Source organism: Rhamphochromis sp. 'chilingali' (assembly GCF_963969265.1).
Source record: "Rhamphochromis sp. 'chilingali' genome assembly, chromosome: 3".
NCBI classification, from domain to species: domain Eukaryota; kingdom Metazoa; phylum Chordata; class Actinopteri; order Cichliformes; family Cichlidae; genus Rhamphochromis; species Rhamphochromis sp. 'chilingali'.
In genome coordinates, this window is record NC_137931.1 from 44,343,358 (window position 1) to 44,357,345 (window position 13,988).

Below are 13,988 nucleotides of genomic sequence, written 5' to 3' on the forward strand. Positions count from 1 at the left end.
CTAAACTCGAAACACTAATATCCGTTGTTCCGGAGGGAGAATAATTTCCGGGTCACGGAAAGCTAACAGCTGATGCGGTGCAGAAAGGGGAAAAGAGGCGAGTAAGCGGTCGGCTCTCCTTTATCCTAATATAAAAATGATAATAATCACTATAAAATACAGAACTTACGTGAAAATGTTTAGGTGATCGTTCTAAGGAGAAGTCTTAAATGGACTTCCTGTAATTAATTTGGATGCACACGCACTTCAACACATATTTGTTGTTTTTGTTTACTCTGTCATTCACAGTGCCGTGTTATTTGGAAGTACGCACGCGCAGTGAGTGAGCGTCATTGTTTTATTAAAGTAGGAGCTATTACTTGCTTAACGCGCCTATTTATTTTGCTCAAAGGTCAGCCTGTCCCATTTAAACAACCGTGTGTAAAGTCCACTTGTCATTTAGTCGAGTTTGCAGCAACAGGACAAAAATGCAAGCCTTGCAGAATATTGAACAGTTTATTAAGGGAGTGAAAATGGACAAGTGGGCAGTGGCTCTGCTCACTGGTGCTACCTGCGTTGTCGGATCCGTGGTTATGCTGGTGAAAAAGATCAGCAGCCACCGAGAGACGGAGGAAAAGATCAAGAGAGCCAGAAACAGGAGAGACGAGAGCTTGCAGCGGGCAGAGCAGGCGGTGCTCCGCTACAAAGAGTCGGTGAGAGTTCAGAGCCCTGGACTTTGAATTGTTTAAGTTAATCTTTGGAGATATTAGTTCAAACCTGGTGAACTATGGACAAACAATTTGGTAAATCCAAATTCCAATTTTATTTGTGACGTACACAGTCACACACAGTACGATATGCAGTGAAATGCTTGGACAACTGCTCGTGACCTAAAGAAAAGAAGAAAAGGCTCTGAATAAGATAGGAAATAAATATGAAAATTAAAAAGGGTAAATTTAACTAGGAAGGAATAAAATAAAATATAAAGATTAAAGTTAAAAATGAAATAACTGTACAACACAAATTAGACTGAAGGGTAAATTTAACTGGGAAAGAATAAGATAAAATATATAAATTAAAGTACCGGCAGTACCAAGAGTGACTGGGAAGATGATCTTAGTACTCTAGCAGGGGTGTATAATCTAAGTAGCTCAATGAGGTAGCTTGGAGCTATATTGTTAATAATTCGGAAGGTGAGCAGCAGGATTTTGAATTGAATGTGATACTTAACAGGAAGCCAGTGCAGGTCGGCAAGGACAGCGTTAATAGAGGCACGCCCCCCACTACCAGTAAGGAGACGCGCAGCCGCTTTCTGAACAATTTGTAGTCTATGGAGAAGAGTAGAGTTAAGACCAAAGTAAAGGGAGCTGCAATAATCTAACCTAGATGTCACAAAGGGGTGAATAAGCTTTTCCAGGTCTCTATGCGGGACATAATGTCTGGCCTTGCTAATAAGACGCAATTGATAGAAGCAAGATTTGACAAGAGCAGACACTTGTTTGTCGAATTTAAAAGAGCTATCCAAAAACACACCCAGGTCACTAACAGTGTCGGTGAGGAAACTATCAAAGGAACCCAAGGCATCACGGAGTTGGCCACGGGGGATACTACTGTCACGTGTAGAATCGTTTAGCCAACATCGGGAAATTATCTAGGGCGCTTCATTTTAACAGGGGCAACAGTATTGAGGATGGAGGAGCATGTGGAAAAAAGGGTGCTAGCAAAATCATCAACCATGGGAGATAGGGAACAGTCAGGAATGGAGGAGGCAAGTTTCAGGAAAGACAGAAAAATTCTCCACAGTTGCAAAATTAATTATACGTGTAGGGCGTAAGAGAGCCTCAGGGTGAGGGTATTACTTAATTACATAAGTAATTAAGTATACAGAGGTGGAACACAAAGGAAAAATCCTGGTTCAATGCTTTTTTTTGTTTAATTTAATTTATTTTATTTTATTTAGTTTTGAACCAGAAAAATCCCTTGAGATTAACATCAGTTTTTCAAGGATAAATTGGTCAAGAGGACAAACCCTTACATTGTTACAAGTTACAATTCAAATATAACATCAAAACACTTAATAAGTAGTTAGAGACAAAATAATACAAAAATACAGATCCAGCTTATAAATGGCAATAACAGTCTTCGGTTACATAAGTCTTTTTGAGTGTTATGAACTCTGTCAGGGAGAGCTTTAATGTGTTCTGAAGGTTGTTCCATGACTAGGATGCAAAATTAGAGGTGATACTAAGTCTTAAATTCTTGCTTTAAATGTTTTTTTGAAGTAATGATTCTGTGTGGGTCTGTGTCTCCTAGCATCCGACAACTGACTCTGCTTTCATCCTGACACTCTCCCTGTCTGAGCTGACAAAGACACTGAAGGAAGGCTCACTTACCCCTGAGGATGTGCTTTACTCTTATATGGAAAAGGTTCAGTATCCAACATGACACAAAGGTTCACTTAATATAACAAAACAAATCTTTCATAATAGCTCAAATACACCAAAAGCTAATTTTTAGAAGTAATCATTAGTAATCAAGTAACTATTTTAATTTTCAGGACTTGTCTCTCTTTTTTATTTTTGACAGGAATGTTCATCCCCTTGAAGCATGAAAACTTCTTTCAGGGGAAAACGTTTCTCTGAATCTGTCTGTGCTTGTTTCCTTTCCAACAGACTCTGGCTGTAAACAAAAAGCTGAACTGCTGCACTGAAATTTTGCTGGAGAGTTTGGACCAGCTGACAACTGTTGGCTCCAACAAGGATGGTCTCTTGTACGGAGTTCCAGTTAGCATCAAAGAAAATATTACATTTAAGGTATTACAAAGGTTATGCAATGCAAATTTCAGTTACAGTTAAAGTATTTCCCATCAGTATTTATAAGTATGGTACAGTATTCTCGAGCATCATAGCTCAGGTATTTGATGTAACATTATCATCTTTGTTTTTTCCAACACTAGAATCATGACTGTTCTTGTGGTGTGGTCATTAACCTGGACCAGCCTGCTGAAAAGGACAGTGTGCTCGTTCAAGTCCTGAAGAAACAAGGAGCTATTCCCTTTGTGAGAACCAACTTGCCTCAAGCTCTTTTAAAGTACATCTTTTATCAGTTACTCACATAAAAATCTACAGCACATTTAAAACTGAGTGCATGTGTTAAGTTGCCTTTGTCCATTCCAAATGTGCAAATAATGAAAATATGAATGAAAATAATATGCAAAGACTCATTAACTGTCTGTTGACAGCTATGACTGCAGTAATCCTATCTACGGGCAGACTGTGAACCCTCATAACCCCCAGAAGACCTCTGGAGGTTCATCTGGTGGGGAGGGGGCTCTCATTGGGGGAGGGGGCTCTCTGCTTGGTATAGGCACTGATATAGGTGGCAGTATCCGTATTCCTGCATCCTTCTGTGGAATCTGTGGTTTCAAACCAACTGCAGGTCGGCTCAGGTGGGTCTCATTCAGTCAGTTTCCTGGAAATTTATTACACATTGAGTTACACTGAGTTAAACTCTTGTCTTTGTTAACACTTTTGTGTAATGATTAGTTTACAGGGCCTTCGTCCAATTTATCGAGGGCAAAAGTCGGGTAAGAAACATATGTACTTTACATATAAAGTAAATGTAGTTACATAACCACTGTATAGCAATATTTCACAGACACAAACTGTCTCAAATATTTGAGTCACTGCTTTATATTTCGTATGAAACTAGTGCCGTCATCTCCTGGACCCATGGCAAGAGATGTGGACAGCCTGGCTCTGTGCATGCAGGCACTTCTTTGTGACCACATGTTTTCTTTGGACCCCACTGTTCCACCGTTACCTTTTAACATGGAGGTGTGTCCTGTACTGTGAGGTTCATATAATCTGTTAATGATTATTCTTTTGGTTAAAAACTACAAATTAAGCGGATACATGGTTGTCCTAACGCTTCACTTTATATTACTCTTACCTCACCTGTTATTAATGTCCTGAGATACAGAACTAACTTTACAGGCTGTAATCTTAACCTTTGCAAACTGATTATGTTTAATTGACTGAGGAAGTAAAAAAGATTGACCCTTAGATATACAGAAGCTCCAGACCTCTAAGGATCGGTTATTTGGAAAGCGATGGCTACACGCATCCATCTCCAAGCATGGCCCGAGGCGTCAGAGAGGTCAAAGCTCTGCTAGAGCAAGCAGGGCACACAGTAAGACGTCACCACACACACTATGATCACTGTCAAGCCACGTATGTGATATGAGTCATAGGTCCTCAGTGTTGATATTTGTGCCTTTAGCTCGTCCCTTACTGTCCACTGAAGATGGATCAAACTATCCCTGAGCTTTTGATAAAGGGTGTATTTGCAGATGGAGCTACCACCGTGCTACAAAAACTGTGAGTTGTTCCATTTAATAAGTCAGTTAGTACCATTTGTTTTCTAAACTTAAATCATCTAACATTTAGAGATTTTGTTTCTTTTTAGTTCTAACCACTAAACATCACCATGCTGCCATTGTCTTTATGAACAACATGGGGTTGTGGTTCTTTTTGAAACCATTACAGTAATTCTCAGTTCAGTGTCTCTGAACAGACTGTTTTCTCCTGTGCCAATGATCTCTTTCATTTTAGGGAAGGGGGACCTGTGGACCCTTGTCTGGAGCCTCAGGTTTTTCCTTATGGCTTTCCCAAGTGGTTGAAGAAAACCATTTCATTCTTGCTCAAACCCGTGGTGAGTCCTTGGTTTAACAGTTAACTTCACAGTTCAGTCTGATAAAACATTTATAATGATGCTGATTTTTTTTGGCAGTTTCCTCGTGTTTCTGCCAACTTTGATGCTCTTTGTGGAGTTGGGTGAGAAAGTATCCTTGAAATTCTTCATTTGTGCTTGAATCGTTTCTTTGTTACATTTCCATGTGCTAGGAATTGTATCCAAACGTTCTGCTTCATTTTTAGATCTGTTCCAGAGCTGTGGAAGCAACATGCTGCTGTTGAGGTACTGTCAGCTGATGATGCATGGTCACGTATGAAAGTCTGAAGGAGAAATTGAGATTTCCTGTGTTTTCTTTAGGACTACATTCAAGAGACAATAGCACATTGGAGGAGCTGCAACATTGATGTGCTGCTGTGTCCTGTGATTGGACCAGCCTACAACTTCTCATACTGTGGCAAACTTTCAAGTATGATTAACTCAGTATGACAGACAACTTAGTTTCTGTATTTATCACTTTGTTTTAAAAAAAATGTAATTACAGGACTTTAAAGATGTTTAAAGTGTGACGCAAAAGTCACAAATTAGATCAGATATTGTTACTTTAATAGTTTCAGAAAATTACAAAGATATGTAAAATATAAAAGGCAAAAGATAACAGTAACTAATAAAAAAACACTTTATTTTTCCAGTTTAATTTTTATTGTGTTTAGTACTTCTATTTGTAAATGAAGTTTAGCTAAAGTGTAATTCATGTTGTAGTGGATTCAGCGGGTTTCATCACTGGGGAACTGGATAGACATGATAAAAAAAAAAGAATGACAGTGTACAAAACATGTCTGTGAACTCAGTCATCCAGGTCACTGTAGTCTAAGGAGCTTGGAAAGAAAAACGTCATTGCTGCTTGTGACTTACACCCGTTTTCACACCTTGGATGGTGTGATTAGGTATAGGATCAATGGGTGGTCCATGACCCTCTTGGGGACACTTCCATGGGGCTTAAAATCTGGGACTCTCCACCAGCTGCTCTTGGAACTGAAGAAGCTTCTCGAATGAGAGGTGAAACGTCTTCAAGAAACCTAAAGAAGTCCAGACACTTTTATTTCCAAGCTCCTTAGTGTACAAAACAGTTACACGTTATAATACAACTGAACTTTGAAAAGAGGAAAAAAAGAGACATTTCATCAAAGATGAGGACGACTCTCCAGACATTACTTGATTTAAAAAGTAACCTGGGTCTGGATATAGAGTAAGTAAGTAAGTAATTGTTTTGTCTTTTCTGCGTTTTAAGCTGCTGTTAGCTACACGATACTCTACAATCTCCTTACCTTTCCTGCGGGTGTAGTCACTGTTTCCACAGTGACCACAAAGGATGAGGAAGAACTCAAGCACTATAAGGGCTGTTATCAGGACATGTGGGACAAACTCTTCAAAGAGGTAGGCAACATGTACCAGTGAGATAAGACTGAGTGAGAACATAGAGCCAGATTTACTAACACGTTGTGTCAGGACAAACTTTTGGCATGAAAAAAAAATAGATTTTTCCAAAGCGAGTGCAGTAAGAAGACTTCAGTTAAGAAGTGGGGGCTCAGAGACTTTTGTAAATGATCCATTTGCACGTGTTTAATGTTTATATCCACGCTGTAGACTGCGTCACTATTTTCCTCTTCTGGCATATGAAGTGAAATCAGCTGATTGCAGCACATGTGCAAGTGGAACCATTGAGCAGGATCGATAGGCAAGCAGACTGACAATTCCAAGGTACAGAGCTACCAAGCCACTTAATGCTAAATTTGCTCAATAGCTTCAGAGATGACCTGGAGCCTCTAACCTAAACGAGTCACACAATGCCAGCGGCAACAAAACTGCTTCCAGCTCTTCAGTTTCACAGCCTGTGCAATAGGGTTCAAAGGGAAACGGCCAAAAAATGGAGAAACAGGGAGGAGGACAGCACTGATCCTCAGAAGAATCAGACCTTTGATGGACATTAAAGCAATGTATTTATGTTGATAAACTTTAAAAATACATTTTTCCTTAATAAAGTTTTATCACACTCCACTTAAACAGTTATAATTCCAGGAGTGTAAACAGCACACGGTTTTCAGCACATCAGCTGTGCTCCAACAACCGTTACTTATTACTGGTGGATCTACACAAGTTCAGCTGCATGCACTTTGACAATACGTGAGATCACAGATGAACACATGTACACACATGACTTCCCCATGAATTCAGCAAATCCATTTTTTTTCTAGGTAAACACCTTTCAGCAATATTTGGGGATTGTGCTCTTTTGCCCTGTTTAGTAAATTACACATTTAGGTGGTGCGTTCAGCTGCTGAGCATTAAGTGACAGGAGTGTTTTTTTGTGTTCAGGCAGTGTCCGGTGGCGAGGGTCTACCTGTGGCGGTTCAGTGTGTTGCTCTGCCGTGGCAGGATGAGCTCTGCCTGCGCTTCATGAAGGAAGTGGAACAACTGGTCAAAGAAAGCAAGAAGTAAAGCTGCTTTCTTTGTCAGTCTCACAGGAGAGGCTGCAGACTTGAGAGGAGACATGTTAACTTGAGTATTTCCTGTAATAATGAGCTAATGGTGTCATAAATAGTGGAGTATTCTCTACACTACAAGCTTAATCTGGGCACTTTTTGTTTTTTGGCTGTTTGTTGAAGGTTAAATAAAAGGTAATTGTTAAAATTACACATTTTTTGTTCTTATTGTTGTAGGTCTTTTGTCGTATTACCATCCATTTCATGTAATAAAGTATGAAAAGGCACTAAAAGAACGAAAACTGGAATCATGTCAACAGTAGGCAAAGAGACAGTGCTAGTACATGTGTAAAAATGTTAAGAATTAGCATTAAATAATAAGTATGTAAAGTAATATTACTGTTTGTGCACATAATTCTACGATTTACATTGTATACATATACAAATTAGTACATACTACATTTGCTTTTGTTTACAACAACAACAACAATAACCTTTATTTATACAGCACATTTAAAACCAGTGGTGTACCAAAGTGCTTAACATACAAGAGGGTAAGATGAAGTAACAGGGAAGGATGAAGGCTTGTTACGACCCGTCTAGGGCCAGGCAATAACATGAGTGAGGCACTCGCTTCCCACCCCAAGACCCAAGCAGCCACATGAAACAAATCCGTTCGTTATAATGTGATTTATTTACAAAGTGAAAAAAAGGAACAACAAAACGGGAGTGTCAACACTTCAGGGTGAGCCAAGGCCAAAATAATAAACAAAAACAAATCTACACAAATCCCGCTCCCCTGACCTTACCAAAACAAAGTCAAAAGTAAAGACAGAGTCTGACCTCCTTAACTAATTCAAAACAGGAAAAAACGGGTGATCAAAAGAAATGGCAGCTCACCCCTACCCACTCCACTTCCACAACTTTTAAGCCGCACTGTAGCCAGCGGCTGCCACAGTTACACTGCTGGGTCATGAGGAGAAACGCGAGGACCTCTCCTGCAGTAGCACTCCAGACTCCTTTTAATGGGCGGGTCCTCCAGCTGGAACCAGTCACGTCGGGGCGGTGTATCCACGCACCAATCGGAGCAGGGCCCTGGCACAGCTGAATTAACATAAAAAGGTACATCACCTGCACAAAACAAACACATGAACGTGCAAGTTCGTAACAGGCTATGGCAAAGTACCAACATGCTAGCAGGTTAAATGGCATTAAAAACATAGAAGCAAAAGAAATGCATATAAAAGCATAAAAGAACAATATATGTAAAGGATAAAACAGTCAAAAATTTTAAAAATGATTAAAAGTAGTTAAGAATAGACCGGAGATAGAAATAAGCATTAAACTAACTAACAAGCATTAACTGGTAGAAAAAGGCAAGGCTAAATAGGTGGGCTTTTAACCGCGATTTGAAGGATTGAATGGAATCAGACTCGCGGACAGCGATGGGGAGGTTATTCCATAGATTGGGTGCAGCCAAGGCAAACGCTCGGTCACCTCTAGCAGGGGTGTATAATCTAAGTAGCTCAATGAGGTAGCTTGGAGCTATATTGTTAATAGAGCTGGGCGATATAAGATTTTTTCATATCACGATATGCTTTTTCATTTCGGGCGATAACGATATATATCACGATATAAGCCAAATAACTATATTTATAGTTGTATCCATAATTTCTTGGAGCTAATTAATTTTACAGTGTTGAATGAAGTTTATTATTTATGTTCTTGTGCATATAGGCTAAGTTAGTACTGTGTTATGCTATTAATTACATAGCATATTGATTTTTTGTTAGTGGGTTAATCACTCTTTCTCATGCTCATGCTGGAGCGAGGAGAGCGGATCACCGGAGGCGATTCAAACCATCAATCCCGACAGTGATAATGGGCAACGTGAACGCGCTACAGAATAAGATTGATGAACTGTGCGCTCTGAACAACCACAGACTATACCGTGAGTGCAGCTTGTTTATCTTCACGGAGACGTGGCTAACCGAGCTAACGCCACAGGCTAACGTAGACCTATGCGGTTTCACATCCGTGAGAGCCGATAGGGACACGCAGGCCAGCGGAAAAAGCAGAGGTGGGGGACTCATTGTCTACGTCAGGGACGTGCAGAGAGGTTTAAAGGGGCGGGTGCTCAAAGTTAAAAAGGGGCACATTGAACCAGGCTGAATAACAACAACACACATTCATCAAGAATCTAATATGGGAAGGGCAGGGCTGTGTTGATCTGAGACTGTAGACATTAAAAAGTCCACAGGAGAGATGGTAGCTGATTAAACAAGTGTCATGAGATAATAACAAAATGCAAAGATTGGTGACAGCGCTTGGAACCATAAGGCAACAAAAAACTGTGACATAAACTCGGCTCTGCCTGTGAATCACTCTTTGCTTCTCTTCTTCCTTCCATCCCATCATTTCATATATCACTCTCCACTTGCTGTCTATCTGAGAACAAGGCACAACTTGCTATTGCAATAAACTATAATCTAATTATCCACACCTAACAACTCTTGCACTTAATCTAAAATAAAATGATGACAGAAAAATGTTATAGCACTGCCTTTAGTAGCCTCATACAGCGCCTACTGTTTCCTCCTCATGTCCTTACCAGCCATGTCTGCACAATGTTATATCATGAGTAATATTTTTTTTAAATCCATCTAAATAAAACACACACATGCACACACAGTGACATTTTAGACCTTCTTCAGAATACTGTATATACTATGGGCATCATGGTGCTGATCCAGAATCCTTACATTATTATTCATTACTAGAGCTACAATAATAAAGCAATGAGGAGGGGGAAGTAAAAAATATGAAATAATGTATTTATGATGATTCCATTTGTTTCACTATCCACTCTGTGCAGGGCAAAGCTTATTACATGTTTAAACTGTAGAGATACAATCATTTTACTGCTGTAAAATCCAACTTTTGTCTTATTTAAAATATAAATCTAATATAATCTGCTTCTTAATGTATGTTTTTTAAAATACAGCTTGTGTTTTTTAATATATTATAATTATAATAATTATTATGTGGACATGCATATTAGATCGTTTTTTAGTGAAATATAATCCCTCCAGAAAGGCAGGAAATGCCCAGAAACTTACTCTAAAACTAAATATGTTCTAAATACTTTAAAACTAAATATGTTCCCTAAAACGGTGACAGAGCTACAGACCCATGACAGCCTTACACAGGTAGCCAGCAGCTATGACCAGCACTACTTGTGCAGTTAATAAAAGGACAGGTAATGTTTGTCGCGCTGTTGCACACACAGCACGCTCGTTTGTTTCAGTTCGTCAGTTGCAACAAGACAGCTTACCAACGTGTACGTAATAAGCTAATACTCCTGGGTGCTACACACTACAGTGTGCGCTGTACACCTACTTACTGGTTTTGTCGCATCAGTCTGTGTCTCTGAGTTAACTTGTGTTTCTCCTACAGCTCCGGACCGCAAAAAATGCGCGTGCTCTTTGTGAGCTCGTTCCCGGCTCGTAACCAGCGCGTTCTGCCGTCGAGGGCGATCATTGGTTAATAGTGATCATGTGACTGATGCAAGCCAGATCCTTTTATTTAGCAAAACTGTGATTAATAGTTAAATATTATTGTTGAGGGGCACAGAAAGGACTCCGCACGCACACACACATAAAAAAATAAATAAAATTTTTTTAAAAGTTGCCTCAACAAAAGGGCACTTTGGGCACTCATCAGGAAAGGGGCGGGTGCTCAAGCCCCTCTAGCCCCCCCCCCCCCCCCCACGTCCCTGGTCTACGTTAACAACAGATACTGTAACCCTGGACACGTCTCCGTTAAAGTTTCGGTATACCGTCCGGACCTGGAGCTGCTAGCTGTTAGCTTGCGGCCATATTATCTACCTCGGGAGTTCAGTCATGTGATCTGTGTGTGTGTTTACATCCCTCCGAGGGCTGACTCAACAGCTGCCTGTGAGAAAATACACACAGTCACAGCAAGACTTCAGACACAAAACCCCGAGGCTTTCATTATTATATCTGGAGACTTTAATCATGCCACACTGGATTCTACTCTGGCTGCTTTTCACCAGTTTGTGAATTGTCCCACAAGGAGCAACAGGACAATTGACCTACTGTATGCTAATGTGAGAGATGCATACAGAGCCACCCCCCTCCCCCCACTAGGGAAGTCAGACCACAACCTGGTTTACCTACAGCCACAATACACACCCCTCGTCCAAAGGCAGCCTGTCACAACGCGCTCCATCCGGAGATGGACCCCAGAAAAGGAGGATGCTCTGAGAGACTGCTATGACACCACAGACTGGGATGTGCTTCTGAGCCCACATGGTGAGGACATAGAGGGGGCGACACACTGTCTTACAGACTACCTCAACTTTTGTGTGGACACAGTCGCCCCTGCTAAGACGGTACGGTGTTATCCTAATAACAAACCGTGGGTAACACAGGAAGTCAAAGCTGTCCTCAACATTAAGAAGAAGGCTTTCAGGAGCAAAGTGAAGGAGGAGATGAAAGCAGCACAGCGGGAGGTGAAACGCTGCCTGAGGGAAGCAAAGGACACCTACAGGAGGAAGGTGGAGCAGAAGTTGGAGAGGAACAATATGAGGGAGGTCTGGAATGGTGTGAAAACCATCACAGGCCACAACACCAAGAAAAGTACAGTGGGGGGGACTGTGGAGAAGGCAAACGAAAGAAACAGGTTTTGACCAGCCCACAACCCCCACCCTCACCCTCACCTTTACTACAGAGTCCTCTCCCCACTCTCCTACCTCCCTCGCTTCCCCCCTTCCTGACACTATGACACCCCCCTCCTCCAATCCCTCTCTCAGCAGCAAGACATCTCTCCCCCCCCCAAACATCTCCCAGTGTCACAGTGGATCAGGTCAGGAGAGAACTGAGGAAGCTTCGCCCCAGAAAGGCAGCAGGCCCAGACAAGGTATGTCCTAGGATGCTAAAGGCATGTGCTGCTGAACTTGGGGAGCCGCTACAACGAGTCTTCAATCTCAGTCTGCGACTGGGGAGAGTGCCCGCCCTATGGAAGACATCCTGCATCGTCCCGGTCCCCAAAAGGAACCGGCCCAATGAGCTGAATGACTTCCGAACGGTGGCACTGACGTCACATCTTATGAAGACTCTAGAGCGGCTCTTCCTCAACCTCCTCCGACCACAGGTACAACATGCCCAGGACCCACTACAGTTTGCATACAAGGCGGATGTCGGAGTGGAGGATGCCATCCTGTACCTCCTGCATAGAGCCCACTCACACCTGGATGGGGGAAAAGGCACGGTCAGGATCCTGTTTCTTGACTTTTCCAGTGCCTTTAATACCATCCAGCCCTGTATGCTTCAGGAAAAACTGAACAGGATGGAGGTGGACCCCTGCCTGGTGGCTTGGATCTCCGACTACCTCACCGACAGACCACAGTACGTCAGGCTGAAGGACATCACGTCGGACACTGTGGTCAGCAGCACAGGAGCACCACAGGGAACTGTGCTGTCCCCTCTTCTCTTCACCCTGTACACCTCTGACTTCTGCTACAACTCTGAATTATGCCACATTCAGAAGTTTGCAGATGACACAGCCATCATGGGGTGTATCTGGGATGATCAAGAAGAGGAGTACAGGAGCCTGGTGAGGAACTTTGTTGCATGGAGTCACACAAACCACCTGCAACTCAACACCTCAAAGACTAAGGAACTGGTTGTGGACTTCGGGAGGTCTAGAGCAGGTCCACTGCCGGTTCAGATAGAGGGGGAGGAGGTGTAGGTGGTCAACATGTACAAGTACCTCGGGCTGTGGGTGGACAACAAACTGGATTGGTCATGCAACACAGAGCACCTGTATAAAAAAGCCCAAAGCCGACTGTACTTCCTCAGGAGGCTGAGGTCTTTTAACATCTGCAGGAAGCTCCTGTGGATGTTTTACCAGTCAGTGGTTGCTGGAGTACTTTTCTATGCTGTGGTGTGCTGGGGGAGCAGCACAGCAAAGGAGGACTCATCCAGGCTGGAGAAACTGATCAGGAAGGCTTGCTCTGTGGTCGGCATGAAGCTGGACACTCTGGTGACAGTGGCAGAGAAAAGGACACTAAAGAAACTGCTGGACATTATGGACAATGCTGGGCATCCTCTGCACACGGCCATAAACAACCAGAAGAGTCTGTTCAGTGACAGGTTGCTTCTCCCCAAGACAAGAACTAACAGACTTAAAAACTCCTTTGTCCCACACGCCATCAGACTGTTAAACTCCTCTCTGGAGGGGAGAGGGAGGGGAAACAGGAGGACAAGGGAGGGGGGAACAACTAAGCTGTAGTGCCTCTTCACTTCACTGTGCAATACCTTTTGTGTAATACTTTTGTTAATAGTCAATGGTGCAATAGACTCAATACTTGAAATGTGCAATTCACTTGTATTTTAATTTTTATTCCTATTTATCCCCTTCGTATATTTTATTTATATATGTCTCTGTATTTATATGTGTGTGTGTGTGTATATAATATTCTGTAACTGTAACTTCTGTCGGTGCTGTGCTTTTGGAAACCGAATTTCCCAGAGGAACCCACCCGAGGGATTAATAAAGTTTTATCTTATCTTATCTTATCTCTTATCATATTAGTTGTTGGTGGCTACTGGTTAATGAGTAACTAAAAAAGGCTTTTTGTCTGTCCTGAAGTTAATCAACCCTACATGCTCACCACGCCCACTTTAGTTCACAGCTAAAACAAGGCAAGCCTGTCGCATTTAAACAGCTGTGTGTTAGGACCATGTGGCATTTAAACCAATTTACAGCCCCAGGACAAAGACGAAAATCATGCAGAACACTGAACCGTTT

General features: G+C 41.9%; 1 protein-coding gene across 1 annotated transcript; it reads left to right on the forward strand.

Annotated features, from left to right (window-relative positions):
* Window positions 1-61: 61 nt before the first annotated feature.
* Window positions 62-7,365, forward strand: LOC308393333 (vitamin D3 hydroxylase-associated protein-like). The gene is made up of 15 exons (XM_080877015.1): window positions 62-692; window positions 2,293-2,406; window positions 2,652-2,792; window positions 2,936-3,069; window positions 3,221-3,427; window positions 3,525-3,565; window positions 3,691-3,815; window positions 4,045-4,170; window positions 4,261-4,358; window positions 4,593-4,692; window positions 4,771-4,814; window positions 4,917-4,956; window positions 5,032-5,140; window positions 5,963-6,108; window positions 7,048-7,365. Exons 1-15 carry the CDS (start codon window positions 468-470, stop codon window positions 7,168-7,170), a joined length of 1,773 nt encoding a protein of 590 aa, XP_080733141.1. The 5' UTR covers window positions 62-467; the 3' UTR covers window positions 7,171-7,365.
* The last annotated feature ends 6,623 nt before the right edge of the window (window positions 7,366-13,988 follow it).